The sequence below is a fragment of the Nematostella vectensis genome, chromosome 2, assembly GCF_932526225.1.
Source record: "Nematostella vectensis chromosome 2, jaNemVect1.1, whole genome shotgun sequence".
Classification (NCBI taxonomy): domain Eukaryota; kingdom Metazoa; phylum Cnidaria; class Anthozoa; order Actiniaria; family Edwardsiidae; genus Nematostella; species Nematostella vectensis.
In genome coordinates, this window is record NC_064035.1 from 16,094,308 (window position 1) to 16,113,418 (window position 19,111).

At 38.1% G+C, this 19,111-nt stretch overlaps 2 protein-coding genes across 2 annotated transcripts; both read left to right on the top strand.

Moving 5' to 3' along the window:
• Window positions 1-768: 768 nt before the first annotated feature.
• LOC5504555 (tricarboxylate transport protein B, mitochondrial) lies at window positions 769-7,464 on the top strand. Its single transcript, XM_001625403.3, has 6 exons — window positions 769-988; window positions 3,725-3,932; window positions 4,753-4,976; window positions 5,227-5,447; window positions 5,964-6,037; window positions 7,034-7,464. The coding sequence occupies exons 1-6, from the start codon at window positions 850-852 to the stop codon at window positions 7,146-7,148; spliced, it is 981 nt and encodes a 326-aa protein (XP_001625453.1). The 5' UTR covers window positions 769-849; the 3' UTR covers window positions 7,149-7,464.
• A 1,937-nt stretch (window positions 7,465-9,401) lies between these two features.
• On the top strand, window positions 9,402-17,107 carry LOC5504560 (ciliogenesis-associated TTC17-interacting protein). The gene is made up of 10 exons (XM_048723796.1): window positions 9,402-9,599; window positions 9,680-9,771; window positions 12,175-12,239; window positions 12,570-12,746; window positions 12,889-12,975; window positions 13,635-13,799; window positions 14,461-14,585; window positions 15,762-15,841; window positions 15,926-16,020; window positions 16,365-17,107. The coding sequence occupies exons 1-10, from the start codon at window positions 9,577-9,579 to the stop codon at window positions 16,563-16,565; spliced, it is 1,110 nt and encodes a 369-aa protein (XP_048579753.1). The 5' UTR covers window positions 9,402-9,576; the 3' UTR covers window positions 16,566-17,107.
• Window positions 17,108-19,111: the final 2,004 nt, after the last annotated feature.

Here is a 19,111-nt window from a genome sequence, read left to right on the forward strand (position 1 = left end):
GTTTATTTTGCGTGAAAATATCTTAGGCAAGTTTTCATTGGCTCCTAGCCACCAGCCAATTAAAAAAGGTATTTTATTATTAGTCCTAGGCCTAGGTGGTTTAGCAATAACGCCTAGTCATTTTATTTGTTTTCGAAATTCAGTGCGAAATATCGCACTCTTACGCACGAGAAATAGAGGTAAGAACCCTAAAAGAACACATTAGCTGTGCAATTAAATGTTTTGTCTTTCAAAATTTAGCCACCTTACGCGGGATTACGCGGAAATTTGTGGATTACGCGGAAAAAGCCAAATTACGCGCTTCCGCACAAGCGCGTAATTCCAGAAGCCCTGAACTACACACCAAGGCCCGAGCTTCGCCAAAATGAAAAACAGCAAATTGCAAAAAATCAAGCAAGTGCACAAAAATAAAAGTGTTCAAAAACGCTACATAGGTGACTGTTAAAATAGGGAAAATCAGTTTATTATTTCGAGGGTAGGACTGTAAGGCCTAAAAATAATAAGACCACACATGGGTCCACAGGGTCTAAACCAACATCACTTTGGCTAGCAGAATGTAGCAAGTAGCCAAAAAGCCTAAATTTGACATTTGTTATTATGTTTGTTTTTTTTCTCTTTATTTTTGGTACCCCCCTCCCCCTTAAGACCTTGGAAATCCGGCGACCCCCTCTTTTTTTTCTTGCGTGTCACCACCCCTCAATCTTTAGAGCGCCCCCTCGAAGCCCCCTCACGTGATATCATTCGACCAATGAATTTCGCACGTCAAACAATAGGTAAATAAGGTTTGCCGTACTAGTCTTCTTTGGAGGAAAACATTGAGTTCTTCTCAATCCCAATGCTGCTAACACGATGTCTTCTATAGAATCCACCAGTCGTGGCTCACTTGTAGCTTTACCAGATCCTGTTACTTTCCATCGAAGACGAATCTGTGCTTCGGTTGGTGGAGCTGGCGGAAAGAAAAGACATCCATTGAAGGCGATTTTAGCGGGTAAGGTCATTTGATGTAGTTTTCCTTCTATAAACGGGAATAAGTATATATCTCATGATGAGCCAAAGAAAACAAAATAGCATGACGCATATATCCTAGTAGCTAGTTTACGACCAATGCTATTTATCTGCGATTACATTTGTTTGTGGCTAGGCTAAGAAAAAGTACATCCAGATCACATTCACAGAAGATAACTTAAAAAATTTGAGATAACAATTTATTCAGTTGTTCTAATCAGCAAAGCATCTAGCAATGATGCATCTAACTTATATATTTCTGTGATGTTCTCCGGCATATGTATAGATTCAATACAGCCTTCTGACTGCCGTGTAGTAACATGTAGCAGATCACGTAGTCGTACGAAACTCGTACGTCAACTCATCAGTACAAAGGTCGGAAATTGTCCTCTACATTTGAACCAAACAATCCGAATAACTCATATGTTTTTAGCTCCTTTATACATGATCATTCAGGATGAAATTCATTAATTTGTGAGCTATTTCTCTTACGTGTAAAAGAATCAAGCAAGTCTCATTTTTCCGTCTTCAGGGACCAATCATTGAATTTTAAAATCGCATTCTACGTGGCATCCTGGCCACTCAAGCATGATTTATTCAACTTAGCGGCAGTCATTGCACTCGTCCAGATTATATATCGAGCACAGCCTTTGTCCCAGAGATGGCTTACGTGTTTGTTGTTCAGAAGAATATACACGATTGTTTTATTCTTTTTCTCTGTTTCTCATGTGACGCTTTTGGAGGCGTGCTGGGGGTGTGACCTCAAGTACGTCAGCCATAGACATTTACCAAAGAAACATGTATTTATTGTTTTATTGTAACCCTGTAACCATTGATCTCAATGAAATATGCAAGTTTGTTCAATTGCAATTATATATAAACTCTATGGTATATTAGTATAAATCTACTCTTATACTGTCAAAAAACATACTGTCAAATCCTGTAATTTGATTGGCTCCCGTACTCACTATCTATTGAGCATTAAATAGCGAGTATCGAAAGAGACAGGGTTTTTCACAAAAACAACATAAATTTTTATTAAGATCGTCAGTTATTCGAAGGTGGTATGCGAGTGGATTTATACTAAACAATTAGACTACTTGCTCTCGTTTTCTGAGTCAATAGATAGCCAACGAGGCGCATAGCTGCAAGTTGACTATTTGACTCGTAGAAAACAAGAGTGAAAAAAACTCGAACTTGTAGTCTAATTGTTAAGTATATGCATACTCTGATTGGCTAAGGCTATTGTTTATTGGTCACAAAAATAGAAACTGTTTAATTCTGGTAAAGGCGGCATTGTCACCAGTTTGCTTCTGGAGGGCTGACAGAAACCTCAACTGACAACAGGAGCTATTAGAATCTGTACTTAACAGGCCATCCGCTCTAAATTGTCAGTCAGTCAATCCTCAAAGAAACTTGTAATAGACAAACTGCTTTTACAATTTTGACATAATTTTAGCATTTGCTGTTAAAAATAATCAAATATCGTTACATAATCGACCAGTAAACTGGTATCAATGCTGCTTTAAAAAACATCCACTATCTGGATATTTTGATTTGTTCATCAAAATAATTGGTTCAGCCAACTAATGGTGATACATGGGTAACATAAAAATGGTTGAATCCTGTTCTAGAAATGTTCATAGGCACCATAAACAAATTTGTTAAAGCTTTCCAGACTTGTGTACATTTTATTACATGCTTATTTATTTGATACCCTTTAAGAACTTCTGGTTATTTTACCCAAGCTTACTAGAACTAGGAGGGTCTACTTATTCTCTGTCTATTGATCTGTTTTGTTACAATCTGTGTTTTCTGGCTTGTAAAAAGCCAAAATAGTTTTATTTACAGTATTAAAATAGAAATATGTAGTGCAAAACATTTAGAGCCCCTCAGGGGGATGGGGGGAGACTCCCATAAAGACAAGCAGGGGTGATTACAGCAAAATCAATTTTAACCCTAAGGGATAACACTTTGGGTGTGGTCATTAGAAATTCCTACCCCATAAAATAGCACATTGAGCGTGGTCGAAAAATTTCTAACCCCTGTGACGACTTTTGGTCCAGTTGTTATTAAAAGGATGATCCATTAGTGTAAAACCCCCTAAAAATAGCAGAATCAGAAGAATCATTGAACAACCCCCTAAGGAATAGCACTTAAATTTTTTACCCTAAAAATAGGATGATCACTCCTGTCTACTTTTATGGGGATTCTTCCCCCGGGATTTAAAAAAACCTAAAAAGTCCCTTAGCCATAACATTGTTGCACTTTGAACAGTGAATACAAAAGTACCACTTGTCAAATGCTGACTCTAAAATACTTATGAGCTTCTGGGGAGATTTCACATTTTTTGTAGATTCTATGGCTCACATAATTCTGTTACTTATAGGTGGCATTGCTGGTGGCCTGGAGATTTGTTGTGCGTTTCCAACAGATTAGTGACAGAGAAATCAGACAAAAAATGATTCAATAGGGTATAGTTAATGGGATAGGTGGAAAGAAGCCCAGGTTAAACAATAAGCTCCATCGCTAATCTATTCTTTATCTTCAAAATTAACTACAGTTAGTATTGGCGCCAGCAGAGGTGTGGCCGGGGGAGGGGGATAGTATACATCAATTGCAATTCCCTTGTAAATGCAAAATGAGCGTTGCACAGTTTGACCAATTCAGGCATATTTTCATAGAGATTCTATGGCTCACATAATTCTGTTACTTATAGGTGGCATTGCTGGTGGCCTGGAGATCTGTTGTACATTTCCAACTGAGTATGTTAAGACACAGCTTCAGCTTGATGAAAAGGCAGCAAAACCTATTTACCGTGGGCCTATTGACTGTGTGAAGAAGACAGTTAAAGGCCATGGTGTTCTAGGATTGTATAGAGGACTGAGCTCCCTGCTGTATGGTTCAGTTCCAAAGGCATCAGTTAGGTAAGCACTTGTACTGTAGACGTGGGATTCAGGGCTATATTACCATACCTGCCAACTCTCCCGGTTTTGCCAGGAGACTTCTGTTTTTTTTTATCAAATCTCCCGGTCTCCCGGTTTTACCTTAAATCTCCCGGTTTATGACCAAATTTTAATTAGCCGAGATGTTTTTGAAGTAAAAGTTGGATTTTAGCCACAAAGTTAGGCAATTCTTATAGTTTGTATTTAAGTTATGACGTTTTCAGGTTTTTCGAGAATGAGCCTTTTTCCATGGGTTTTTCGTAGACCACAGGACTACTCCCGCAATACTGAAATGCTTGCAGATATGGACCAATCAAGTTTGACCATTTTCGCGCGAATTGTTGAGAATTTGGCTCTACTTGGAGCCGTTTTTGCGCGAGTTTTTAAGTTGGCGTTGTAAATCATGCCTGCTACAAACTTCTCATCAGAGAGAATTTTAAGGCACTCTGTGGTCAGGATACGATGGAATTTAAATGCTGGCCTCTCAAAAAGTAGTTGAAATTGATGTCCTAGACATCGAACCATTAGTCCAGTCAATATAGTGTTTTACCCAAAAGTAATTGCAACACAAGTAATTTCGAAAGTTCTCAAGAGTTCTCGTGGGGGAACATCTTGAAAATTTCGATCAAAATTTTCACCATTTTATCAGGGCACAACCCTTCCCCTTCTTGGCTCCCAAAAACCTTTTATTCTTAATACAAACACCAAATCCTTGTTTTGCACTTCACAAATTTTAAAAAGCTTTACAATGTTTCAGTCAATGCCAGAAAACTCAAGATTTTTCCTATTCTTTTGTTGATAGGTTTGCTGTGTTTGAATATTTAAAAAATAAGATGGCTGACGAGAATGGAAAGCTAACACAATTCCAGACACTTGCATCAGGCCTAGGCGCTGGAGTGTCCGAGGCTGTTGTTGTAGTTTGTCCAATGGAAACCATCAAGGTCAAGTTCATTCACGACCAGACCCAGCCAAACCCTAAATACAAGGGTTTTTTTAGTGGAGTTAGAACAATTCTTAAAACAGAAGGTAAATCCATTTTTCATCAAATGTAGTGACATGATAAAGATGTTTGTTGATAAGATGTATATAGCCTGAAAATCTGTGTAAGAGCTAGCAATATATATTGGATTTCAATATTGCTAAAAAAAAATTAAAAAATTAAAACAATTTTAATAATTTAATTTATACCAAAAATAATTATAGTAATTATAGTATTGCTGTGGTTAATGATGTTCATGGTATAATAGTGATTATAATGATGAGTCAATTATTTTAGGTTTCTTTGGTGTCTACAAAGGCTTAACAGCCACTGTAATCAAGCAGGGCTCCAACCAAATGATCAGATTCTTTGTCTATTCCAATCTGAAGTCCTGGTTACAAGGTGGAGATTCCTCCAAGGATATTGGTGCCGTTAAAACTTTCCTCATTGGTGGAGTGGCAGGAGCTGCAAGTGTTTTTGGCAACACTCCAGTTGACGTGGTCAAAACAAGAATGCAGGTGCTATAATTTGCACTGAATGTATATGGTATCTTATGCAAAGTGTAGTACCATGTAATCTTTCACTGAAGGGAGACAAAAATCAGTCATAAGGAATTCTAGTTAATGGTAAAATTTGAAAAGTTATTTTATTTAGCTTTTCATAGTTTGACATAGAACATAAACACAAAGTGCTGTATGGATATATTTATATTTTTTATATATATTTATATTTTTATATGTTCTTTGATCAGTTAATGGTATTCACATTCTCACAAATCACAGATTGCTATTTTTGTGGACTAACAAGAAAAAACGTTAGAGTTTTAGGGCCGGAGAGTAAGGGTGGTAGTGAGAAGCTCTGGCTTTGGGCTATAGGTTAAAAATGACTGAAGGTTATGATAAAATCCAAGAGTTAACAAATAACTTATGTTATCAGAGATGAAATAAACTATTTTCTACTGCCACTACTGTATATTCATATTATTTTGAGAAACAAACTGTATTGGTGTACTAAGTGTTCTGTCCAATTTCTAGGGGTTAGAGGCTCACAAGTACAAAAACACACTTGACTGCACAATTAGGATAGCAAAGCATGAAGGCTTCAAAGCGTAAGTAAAGTACTCAAAGTCCTTATAACCTTTCCCTTATAATAATCTAGCCAATAATGCTTTCAAATTCTAAATAGGGAATTGTATTTGATTGAAATTTGAATTTGCTATAGGCATTTATATCTTTAACTGAATATTAGTGCTCACTTTCTTGGCTTCCTATAGGGAATTGAATCTAATTGGCTTTTTGAGCCAATCAGCAGACATTTGCTGTTCAAAAAGCTATCCTGCAGATCTCACATGCATGTGCGATAAGTGGCGCTACAAAAAAAATAGACAAATGTCGATTTTCTATAGAAGGATTTTTCTTAGGCAATAAAAATCGCTATAAAGCGGGAGATTTAGTGCTCCACTTCGGAGAGCGGGAGAAGAGGCCCAAAATCTTGAGACTCCCGCCTAATGCGGGAGAGTTTACAGGTATGCACAATGAAATGAAAACCATGTAAAGCAGTTAATTTTATGCAAAAAAATATCATCTTATATCATCATATCTGTAGGTTTCAAAAGTAAGTCTACTTTGTGGTTATGTTCCCCCTTGGCCTTTCATTTCACAGCTTCTTTTTCCGAAGTTCAATCAAAATACCAAAATATTACAGTTTTTTTTTTCACTTCTTTATTCGTCCACATCTCCGAGCCGAATATCATTTGATAGAAGAAAATAAAAAGGATTGACCAAATTTGTCAGTTATCTGAAAGGTTAAATCTATTGCATGACATTAAAAATGCTCCTGATCATTTTGTATTGATTTCCCTGTCTTTATAAGATAGTACATCACAGAGCTGTAGCAGGCTTTAAAATATTAGGAGGGCACAAAACAGAAACATAAAGAAAATATTGGGGGCCCAGCCATGACCCTACTGGTCATTTCCTAATAATATATTATATATTGTTTAAATATTGGGGACATTTACCCCCACTGCCACCCCCCAGTCACGGCCCTGCATAAATCCAAATTTAATTTAGATTTGGAACATGTGTGTGTCTATTTTTTTCAGATTCTACAAAGGCACAGTTCCAAGACTTGGCCGGGTTTGCTTTGATGTAGCTTTCGTGTTCACTTTGTATGAGAATGTTATGAAGCTTCTTGACTATGTGTGGGTAACAGATTAGTGACAGAGAAATCAGACAAAAAATGATTCAATAGGGTATAGTTAATGGGATAGGTGGAAAGAAGCCCAGGTTAAACAATAAGCTCCATCGCCAATCTATTCTTTATCTTCAAAATTAACTACAGTTAGTATTGGCGCCAGCAGAGGTGTGGCCGGGGGAGGGGGATGGTATACATCAATTGCAATTCCCTTGTAAATGCAAAATGGGCGTTGCACAGTTTGTTAGCTTAGATTACTTGCAATAAGTTAACTAGGACACTATTATTTTATAGGACATAATATCATTTCACTGTATGTAATAAAATGCTGTCAAAGTATTAAAAGTATTTCTTTTTTTTTTTAATAACCTTAAGGGATTTATGTATGTCTAGATACTTTCAATCATAGATATCAAAATGGCTTAATTTGCACCTACTCTCAACTTGTGTTATAGCTTGGGGCCAAGTGACCAAAAACTGCTATTGCACTTGTTACTGGGATTAATTGAAAGATCTTATTAGATAACAACCTTGTAAATACTGTCTTTTTTCCCAGTGCAGAACAATATTTATGAAAATGAACTCTAACTTTTGTGGGATGCAAAAATAATGATTTTGACTAATGTTGCCTTGTAATGTTTAGACCGAGCACAGAGTGACATGCCATCCACCTTGATACACCGACATCATATTAGAATTTAACACAAATTTCTATACGGTATTTTATTTTTAATTATCATGAATTGATTATATCTACAAGAAATGAAGGAGGGGAATCATGGTTCAAGGGGAGAATTGTTATAGCTATAACTGACCTGCACCCACAGCTGTAGGATTTATCGTCGGTTTCCCAGGGCCTTTTTATAGATGATGGAATTTAAGCTGGAATGTCAAGGTTTTGACAGCGTTTGATCTACATCTATTAGAATGGCAACATCAAAGCGTGACACTAAGCAAGCATAACAGAAATAGTTAAAAAATAAATGAAGAAAAATATAACGAGATAACTAAATGTTTTCAGTTTTGGAAGGTAAAATGTTACTGCATTCATCATATGCAAACGCGTACCCCGGGGGGGGGGGGGGGGTGCAGTCATATGAATCATATGGTTCTCACTAGGATGTAAAGCGCATGCGCAATTAAATCACACAGTTGCGTTTTCTTGCGCTTACGTTTTGGTGAGAATCGGAAAACTACGTTCGTTCCGCTTGCGCCAACCTTAAGAAATGGCCCACTTTTTGGCCGCCAAGGAGGCGTGCGCGCGCAGCCCCCTGTGTACGCGCCTGATATGAGATTGTCATAAGTTGGTAGGAGACTGTCCAATTGTCCTAGGCCAGAAGCTGAAGCTGGTGTCACATGAAGTCAGTACGGGACTTCATAGGATGCGAGGAGCGAGTTTTGATGACGGGTGGTTTTCAACTGAATTCAGAGTCTGGCCAAGCATTGAGTAGGGATAGGCTATAGGATCCCTAGTTCTGCAAATTCGTAAGACGAAGCACTTTGAAGGGTGGAATGCCATATCTTAGCCTATTCTTCAAGACTATTTAAGTCCATAAGTCTAGCTGGAGATTGAGTCAAGCATTGACTACTGAATCAGGCCATAGACTAAGGTATCATCTCTACATTTGCAAATAGCGAGATATGTTATTTTCAATGTCATTGGTGTAATTGAGGAAACACATTATGGGACCCCAGACTTGACTAGAGCCCTACCACTGCAAGAACCTTCCATGTTGAATTGTTGCGTTCTCCCGACTAGCCAAGAATGAATCCATCTCCGAGTCTCACCCCGGACACCATATTAATCAAATTTCTGGGTGAGTCGTTGATGGGGCACTTTATCAAAAGCCTTGCAAAAACCGGGGATTAGGACACCAGTTTGCATTTTGTAGTTTAAAAAAATAATAATATATTCAAAAGAAAGCGCTTTGGATATTCCCATCAAAGATAGCTTGGTTTGGAATAGATGTTAGTTGAATTCAACGACAAACAGGAATATTTCGGACTGTCGGGCCGTTTTTTGAGGACCCCATCCGACTGCCGGACCTCTCTGGTCACTGCGGTTCCTTTTCTCTAACAACTTATGCCTTTAAATTATGTAGTCTGCCGCACAGCCGTCCTTTTATCGGTCGCGCTTCCTTGATTTCAGGTAATGGAGAAATATTATCATCTTTCGCGATTATAGCAAGAGCAGTAAATGTTTTACGTGATCTTCATTATTAACCAGATAACGCGCGCAAGAGGCGAACTCTACGAGCTTCAAGTGACGTCATTCACCCATGTTGTCATAACAACTCAGATGATTCTCCGCGCGGGAACTTGAGCGAGAGACATAAGCGATCGAGTTATGTTGATGTCGAAACAAACCCCAAACAGAAAGTTCGTCCCTAGACGTTGCTAAATAATCTTTATTCGTTCGCATAACTGAATAGGAGTAAACATTTAACACAAATGAGTGTCCAGAATGGTGAAAGGTTTGTAGCACTGTCGATGTTTTTATTTTGATGATTGTTAAAGTTGTGTTTCAGTTGCTAAATTCTCGATTGTTTCGCAGTGATTTCAACCCGGCGGAAAATATCGGCAAATCGCCAATTCCATTGCAGCTGAAAGCTAGTGAACAAGCTTTACGGTTTCTTAAAGATGTCGGTGAGTTCATTTCAATTGTCTACCGGAATTATTATCCGCTGCAAGATCGTTTGCTGTGAATGTTCTTCAATGTTCTCAGAATGTTTTTAATTTTTTCAGCCAAGCACGTAAAACCATTATCAAAAGACATCGAAAATAACACAATTCGCCCAACTAAAAGCTACCTAGATCATAACTTTGAGTTGCCTTGTTTAATCACGTTCTATTGCGTCCGTAAAAAGCCAAAAAAAAAAACAAAGCCAGAGAAGAAAGACGTTGAATCAAGGGAAACATAGGGTTGAATGGACAATATCGTAAAGATATTACGTGTCGTTGTATGCTAAGATAACTCTGTTAATTATATAAAAATATGTTTTTCATGCCTTGGTTGACTTTAATAAATTGGACACCCAGAGATTGATTTGAGTTGGCCAATGTGTGAGTGTTTTTTTTTTATTAATTATTGTTATCTTTCGAAATTGGTGTACACTAGTGGAATGTGCTAAAGGAAGGGAATATTTTTTTATTCTAAAAAAAACGATCCAAATTAAATATTTTTTGTATGTATAAATGAGAGGTATCTGATATGTGATTGGCATGATTTTGCCCCTCCCTCTTTGCAGGTACACATGAAATAGAGTACATTTTTATGATAAAACCATCAACTTGCTTTTAAGTTGATGGTTCTATTACCACCAAGTCTTTTTCTTGACATTTGCACTATAATAAGTAGAAATTAGGATGCATGCCTCTTACACAGCAACAGCTGTGTGGCATGGTCACAGGTAATGTATTTAGCCACAGGCAAGAAGGAAATTGATCTTAATTCATCATGTAATCTAACCGGCCAAACTAATAAAGTTGGGTGATAGGTGCCTTAAATGTTTTTAAGTAGATATTGCTATTGGTTTTTCATTAAGGAAAATTAATTTTTTAAATCCTATTTCTTATATTGCTAAAAACTGTCCATATCTTGAAAGAAGACTAGAGTCTGTTATGAAGCAACCATTCAATGGATGAAATGATAATATGCAAACAATCAGACAGAGGAGAATGAGTCAGTCTTGATTTGAATAAAGATATGCCCCACTTGGATTCTGGTTTGAGTATGTGTTTGTTTAGTTTGTCTAGTCTTTCTTATCTGTGTGTCAAAACAAAATTAAGGGTTGTCTGTGTTACTTTTAGTTTGCAGCCTCAAATCTGTGTACATTCACATTAAAAATTGATGGCTTATTGTATGCTCTATGATGAAAAAATGTGATTTTAAAGATAATATTTGAATTTGATTAACTTTGTAGAGGAGCCTGTTATCTCAGCTGTTTTAGAGGTCTTTTTAGATTAGTCTGCTAGCTGGCTGTTATTTTATTCCTCTATCTTAAAAAGCCAATAGTGGGAGGGGGGAACCAGTATGTTTTCACAGATTGGGGGATCCTGGCCTTAAATGGCATTAAGTGTTAAGTTTATCCATGTCGCCATAGTAGTGACACAAGATAAACGACTTGATATTTCAGTAGAAACAATTTTTTTACAAGCTTTATCATTTATATACACAATTGGTTTGTCATATTGAGGCATTTCCGTAGCGGATCTAGGTAAATCAAAGTGTCCATAGGTGTGGCTATAATAATCCTATGAGTATGAGTTATCATGTAATCATGTATATAATCAGGCATGCATGGTCGTGAGCTCAGGACACAAATTCAACCATGGAGATTACGGATTTAAAGAACAATAAGAGAGGATTGTCGGATTCTTAAAACGTATCAGATCAAGCAGGGGTTTCATTAGGCCCCGGCCGCCAGCAGAAGCTCCGGCTATTTTCCACCGTGCGCTGGCTACTTTTTTTTAAAGTCGACTTAAGTTTTATTTGAACTTAAAAGATAACTTCCACCCCCTACTTATCAATCCCCACCGCCTATTCAGAAAGTTAACGAAAGCCCTGTCAAGGATCTATTGAATGTTTAATGTTGGATTTCAGATTTTAATAATTGCGACTGTCGATTTTACCGACTCTTGACTTTAAAAAAATAACATAAAATCACCATTATGATTTTCTTATTATCAATTGTTTTTATCTATTATGTGTTGTGGATTTGGTTTTAAACAAAACATGGCATTCCCTCTTGGGGGATTTTCTATTGTCAACCAATCAGAAGAAGCCAAAACAATAGCTGTTAATTGTCTTATATTCACAAGGTTCCCCACATAAATCTTACCGGAAAAGCTGTTTATTATACATAATAATAAACCCTATAACCAAAATCTTCAAAAATATTATGTTGTGTTGTTTGTATCTTATACAATAAGATTGTCTTGGCAAATCAAATTTTTGAATAAACAAAGGCATTTTTGACATGCCATTAGGACTTGGTGTTAGGTTGTCTAGTTCTTACACAGAGCATTACTTGGATGTTTTTTTTCCAGATGATTCAACCTGGGGATCTCTTGTATTTCCTGACACACTTGTTACAACCTCGGCCACCGGAAGGGTATGATGTGACAATATGTTTGATATATTTGAACCATGACTGGATTTGTTCATAAGCTCGGCCCAAACTAACAGGGCAGGAAATTTACAGAAGAATATATATATATTAGAAGAAAATATAGAAGAATAAGTGGATTCTACCATCTTCTCAACCCCCCCCCCCCCCCCCCCCCCCCTCACCCCCAGGCAAATTTTTAGTCACGATTTTTTATTTGATTGAATTTTTCGTAGATACCTTAAGGGATTTCAAGCGGCCAGTGCCCCTGCATTTTAGAATACCACTACCATTTTTATTATTGCATGTTGCATGATAACTATCCAACTTGTTTAGGAAATTGGAGAGATGAGTGTCACAGTTGAAAAAGTGGTATGGAAAGATGAATCCTGTCTACTTGTACATGCAAACAGCCATGGTGTTGTCGACCAGGTTCCTATCGGCACCTCTGTCACAGCATACATCAACAGATCTTTGGCAACAATTGAACAGACACACTATGAATATGTTAAGGTAATGGTCATGACAAGAATGTTAATGAGCCAATGTAAAATGGTGCATGTTCAAAAACATCAAAATGCAAAGATCAAAGCATTTTTAAGAACAAAAGCTGAACAGTACTCATGGATATTGTTTTATTTTCAATATTTTTCAGATCCCTGAAAAACCTTTAGACAAGCGAACATACCTCACCCTTGATGAGACAGGATATACCATCAGAAAGACTATATCACAGGGAGAGGTGAGCCTCTTGAAAAGAACCATGCACCTCATATTTGTGCCAACAAAATATAGATAAGATGTCCTACCACCTTTTCCTAAGACAAAGCGACCTTGGCACAACAATTCCTTATGTCAGCTTGTTGTTCTTTGTTCAAAGATGCTAAATATCCCTTGTCTTCTGAGATAAGGACATTTACTTGTGCTGTAGGTAGTGGTCATGTCTTAAAGAAATTAGATTAACCTTAAAAGGGGATTTAACAGCTATCCCTGATACAGTGCCTACACATGAACTCACGCCTGTGATCTTAAACTGTGTTGGGCAGTCTTATATGATAGGTAGTTAGTCGCATGTGAATCTCAGGTGCACCTAGAAATCACATGACATTTTGGGTGTCGAACTACCATGTGCTAGAGCTTTCAGCAGCAATATTCAGTGCTAACAAATCAGGCAGAAAGTTTCTTTGTCAGAAAGCGCTTATCTTCATTGAAAGATCTTATTTTTTCGTTGCTCTTTGTTTATTTTGACTTTAATTTGTCACTCAAATGGTCATGTGACTTCTCAGTGCTTCATATGTACTGCTGTATACTCATCATCCCACTCAACATCCTCGACTCTGACTAGCCCCAAGACTTTATCTTCTAAAATATTAATATCAAACTATGCATGATCTATTTTAGGAAGTCAGAAAAACAGAAAGTCATTTCTCCCCTGAAGATTTCCAAGGATTCATATCCGAAGGTTCCAATCTTCTGATACAGCGAATAATGATAATAAAAGGTGTTCCTCCTGACATGACATTTCTTGCATTTGACTCTGAGACAAACCTCAGCATTTCATCATATGTAAGTATAATTTATATCAGCCGTACAATATAGATTTTAAACACGAGGTTCCGCTATAAAAGGGATAGTTCCTCCCACCCCTGGACTCGAATTTGCAATAATAATCAGAACACTGCCACGATAACAGTCACAAATTATATGCCTCCACGTTTTCAGTGAAAAATTTTGCGCTATCCATTATCTAACGCTTCTGCATAAATTATTCTCGCCCCTTGATGAAAATGCTCGTATTTTAGAGCGCACAAAGCTTTGTATAGCATCATTTTTCCTTAAATAGAATCATTTTAGGTGGACAAGTATAGGAAAAATATTTAATTTGATTTAGAATATAAAATTTGAATTTATCGCTCAGAGCAATTGTCCTGACATGTTGACTTATCAACGGCTGTTTGATAACTGATTGTTCCTGAACCCGGGGATGGGAGGAGCTTCCCCTTTTATAGCGGAACCTCGTGTTTAATGGATCGAACCACCCTTTGATGACAAAATTTATGATGAAATAAGGAACAGCTGGTGACAGTGGAAAGAGTACAGGAACTACTTAAATTTTAGTTTCAATAATGTGCCACATCATGAATTTCCCAAATTTGCAAGCACATTTTTTCATTAAATATTGTGAATGTAAATTGTCTATATTATAAATATGTTTTTTGATGTACAGAGACCACTAGGAGAGAAGACTCAAGCAATTGGAAGTGAAGATGTAACACTTGTTGGTCTTGAGAGAACAATCCATGCAGTTGAAGAATCGCCTACAACATGGCAAGCATACTTTATGCAGGATGGGTAGGTATACAATCTAATATTATTACAAATCAATCATCGTAATTGTGACAAAGTTACCTACCACATCATAGCATACTTATTGAGGACTGTTAAGTACACCTAATACTATTACAACCACTGCCATTATCATCATCATCATCATCATCATCATCATCATCATTATTAATATTAAGTGGAGAATTCCTTGAAATACCATTAATAAATAGGTGGAGGAAAATGATCAAGAAATAATTCACTTAATATGCCAATATCTTGAAAAGTTAAGCACACTAAACCCCCATCTACACTAACAATTTTTAGTTGACATTTTTTATGTGACAACTTTGTAGATGGAGCAAAGGATGGAACAAGTCACCAATTTTAATGTGGCAACTATAGTTGCTCAAAAACTAGCAGGTTTGCTTTTTCTCGGCAATTTAAAATTGTCACACATGAAAAATTTGCTAATGTAGATGCCAACAAATATATTGGTCAACTAAAAGTTGTTAGTGTATATTGGGCTTAGGTTCGGATCTCAAGCCATTAGAATTCTGTTTTTACAGTCTTACAGAGAGAAACTGTACAGTCTTTCAAAGAGTACAGTTAAAATAATATTATTTTGTAAAAGTTGATAAATAACCCGACCTCGCTACATAGATATTTTCAATGGATTTATATTTATATCGTAAAATCCAGGACCTCTCTGTAACGATCTCTCGATTTTACGATGCATTCTTTTTCTCCCGGGGCATATCGGAAAATCCAGGTTCCACTGTAGTATGAAAGCTCCTCTCCTGGGCCCATAACCTGTCAGCTTAGTACTGTATGACATATTGATTGTGGTTTGTTGGTATACATCTGGCCAGCAGGACCCAAGTGGGCTCAGGAGTAACGATGACATTACCCTGGGCCCATAACCTGTCCGCTTAGTACTGTATGACGTGTTGATTGTGGTTTGTTGGTAGACATCTGGTCAGCAGGACCCAAGTAGGCTCAGGAGTAACGATGACATTACCCTGGGCCCATAACCTGTAGATAGCTATCTGCTTGGTATGACATGTTGATTGTGGTTTGTTGGTAGACATCTGGCCAACAGGACCCAAGTGGGCTCAGAAGTAACGATGACATTACCCTGGGCCCATAACCTGTAGATAGCTATTTGCTTGGTATGACATGTTGATTGTGGTTTGTTGGTAGACATCTGGCCAGCAGGACACAAGTGGGCTCAGGAGTAACGATGACACTGCCAAACATCCCCGCAGAATCGCCCAAAGAAGGTAGAAGCTATAGCCTTGAATGATGCGTACTATGTTAGTGTACTGTAAAAATCCACGGATTATTATTTGCTTGTGTTTTGGTAGAAGCCCCTCAAGTCTCACAGCTTCCTGAGCAGAAAATAAAACCACTGAGATGGGACGAGGATGTGCAGCTGTACTCAATATTTTTGGATCGCAAAGTAAGCAATATATTTAATTTATCTTTAATGGCCATTGAGCCCCCATCCCCCAAAATCCCTAACAAGACAGACCAACACATTCTCTTTCACTGGATAACTCCCAACTCTTAGAGTGGGGGTCGCAAAGTCGGCAAATCTCAATGAACAAAGAGAAATTTATAGGAATATAATCTTCAATCCAGGTTGCTTTTTCCATTGAAAATTAATTAAAAAGTAGTATTTGGAAAATTTAGATCTGAAATTGTGTCTTTTGCAGACACAAGTCAGTTGTTTAAAATCTCTTTTTGCAATTCGCGACTGGGTCATGCTAGAAACCTCTCTTTTACAGTATTTCTATTTTTCAGGCGGCTTTATCAGATGACCATGCAACCTACATGCGTCGGCACCCAGAGCTACGGGCCCTTCTAGCAGATTTCCTCCAGTTTCTCCTACTTCGAAAGCCAGACAATGTCTGCGAATTTGCTTCTGATTTCTTCTCTACTTTCTCGTCGGCCACGCCCTCAGGGCCTTCATTTGCCCAATCGTCATCCACGCCTGCACCGTGACTGGAAGCTCGTGTGGACATCCAGTGCAATGGTCACTGACGGCTTTTTCTCGCAATTCCGTTCTCCCTTCCCCTTCGAATCATTTATTGTTTATTTATGCTTTAATGAAAATACGCAGGGAACAATCCTAGAGGAGCACGGGCTTCGCAATGCTGCATTTGAAAGTGATCGAATAATTATTCCCAACTCTTATGTGCTTGTTCATATGTCATGCAAAAAGGAATTCCTTGAGTTCAACAAATGGCCTTTTGCTCATAAGGTTGTGTCAGTTTTAAGAAAGAGAAAACGCTTCTATTTAACTAGTGTATTTGTTCAGATTAATTGCATTTCACTGTAACCTGTTAATCGAGTACATTGCCCATTTTGACAATGCATTTTTCTCGTGTATGTCTGTTGTTTTCAAATTTTCAGGGCAATTATCTCATAATTAGACCATGTTCAACCTCACTTATCTGCATTTATGGCGTCATTTATGCGTCAATATGCATCATGGACCAGGCGTCAATGGTCTATGGGTAATAAAATAATATTCACATTCCAAATTTGCAACCGTCTTGCCGTACCGTACCGTTCCATAAAGTTCCTGGTGAAATTCTTCTCTGGGGAAGTTTCAAACAAAACAGAGGTACAGCTACCCTGGTTCCAGAGAGAAGGAATGAAGGAGACTCTGAAACCAGGTTAAGGTACAGCAAATTTTAGCAAAACAACATATTGATGGGAAAGGGTGTCCTGAGTCCCGTTGATCGCAACCCAAGTCCCGAGAAATGAGGATCGTATTCACATTTAGAGTTCCAAAATTGTCAATTTATCGGGGAAGCAAGATCTGGGACATGGATAAGAAAACTGGAATAATGATCATCCAACTAAAGAAAAACCGCTAATTCGAACTCTGATGACTCGAACTTTCCGCTAATTTGAACCGAGTTCATTAGTTCCCTAGAGAAGAGTTTTTTTTTATGTTTTCTTTTCGTGGTTTAACATCATTTTAGCTAATCCTACCCATGACCACCTGCCCGGAGCTACCCTGGGTGGCGCTTCGCTCGTCTCGGCAGTTTGGCCGAGCGTCACTAGGCGAGAGATGTCTAGAGGCTCTGATAACCAGGGTAGCCCGGAGCGTAAACAAGTTTAAATTCAGTTTGGCAAGCCCAAGCAAGGGCGTCTGAGGAAAAGGAGATTGGAAGCGCTTGAAGCCGAACCCCGTTTTTTTGTTGTTTTTATTTTTTATGTTTTTCACATAAACGCTCTCCTAGAAATCGGATAAATCGAAATGTGTCTAGTTGAGGTATAAATTAACAGTGTTAGAACATATTGGTGAATATAGAGACAGTGAGAACTGTAGTCTGCGTAACGACTCAGAAGGAAATGTGAGAGGGACTGGGGACTCTTCTGATCCGCTACGCAGACTAATATAATATTTGGTGACACTAGGCGATTTTGTACGCTCGTTCGAGCAAATTTCAATTGCCGGCTGAAAATCACCAGGTGTGTCTGCTGTCGCGGCGGCGAATTCGCCGGTCTCTAGACATCTGATTCGTCCGATACTGGAGAAAAAAATCGCCGTCGATTGAAGCTTAATACGAGTGCACAAAATCGCCTAATGTGTCGTAGGCTTTATGGAATGTGTGGGACAAATCTATGTAGATAAAAAAAAAAATACTTCAGACATTTTCGTCTGAAGTGCTTTAGTCAGATGTTTGTCTTGGCGATATCTTTAGAAATCCGGTCTATGTGGTTGACTATTTTATTTTAATAATTAGAAAAATAGATCATCGACCTTGATTTCTTAAATAAAATGCTGGCAAACCAGCCACTCCAGGTGGAATGGTAACCAGCCACTCCAGGTGAGTGAAATGGTAGCCAGCCATAACGCTGCCATTTTATACTTAATGTGAAGTTCACACAAAGCAGGCCCGTACCCAGGGGGGGGGGGGTGGTGCAGGGGGTGCGAGCGCACCCCCCCTTCCCCCCCCCCCCCCCCCCCACACACACACACACAACGGCCGAAGGTCCACTTTCGGTTCTCAATGGACGTGCTATTTGTAGACAAAAGTGAAAAGCATAAGCCAGATCACTCTAGTATGTAGCCAAATCCAACAATAAACGTCCCGTGGAGATACCGCAAAGGCATAAAACATTCCCTTTTTGTTTTTTCTGGGATGGTCAGATTTTTATCAGAGAAATCTGATAAAAAATCTAATTCAAGCAAGTAACCAATATATTTTCAAACAAATATCGTTAAAAACAAATCAGACTTCATTCGTAGATTAATATTTTGAATCTATCTTGCGAATAAACCGCTGTATTTTCAATTATAAACAACAACAACAAATGGGTGGTTGATCGACATTAGCATAGAAAAGAATTTTTATCATGTATTTATGTATCCCATAGGTTGATACTCTAGGTATCCCATAGGTCCCCCCCCCCCCCCCCCAAAAAAAAAAGGAGTTCTTATGAATCCTTTTTCAATATGGTACCTATGACTGCGCACTAACCCCCACCCCACCCCTCCACGGTGCCTGTTGGGGTATTAAGATACAAGGCCC

Excerpts from the sequence above, each read along its gene's own strand:
- LOC5504555 (XM_001625403.3), top strand. The coding sequence starts at position 850 with ATGTCTTCTATAGAATCCACCAGTCGTGGCTCACTTGTAGCTTTACCA. Across the intron at positions 989-3,724 it reads ATTGAAGGCGATTTTAGCGG|GTGGCATTGCTGGTGGCCTG; the intron begins GTAAGGTCATTT and ends TGTTACTTATAG. Across the intron at positions 5,448-5,963 it reads TGGTCAAAACAAGAATGCAG|GGGTTAGAGGCTCACAAGTA; the intron begins GTGCTATAATTT and ends TCCAATTTCTAG.
- LOC5504560 (XM_048723796.1), top strand. The coding sequence starts at position 9,577 with ATGAGTGTCCAGAATGGTGAAAG. Across the intron at positions 13,800-14,460 it reads ACCTCAGCATTTCATCATAT|AGACCACTAGGAGAGAAGAC; the intron begins GTAAGTATAATT and ends TTTGATGTACAG. Across the intron at positions 16,021-16,364 it reads CAATATTTTTGGATCGCAAA|GCGGCTTTATCAGATGACCA; the intron begins GTAAGCAATATA and ends TCTATTTTTCAG.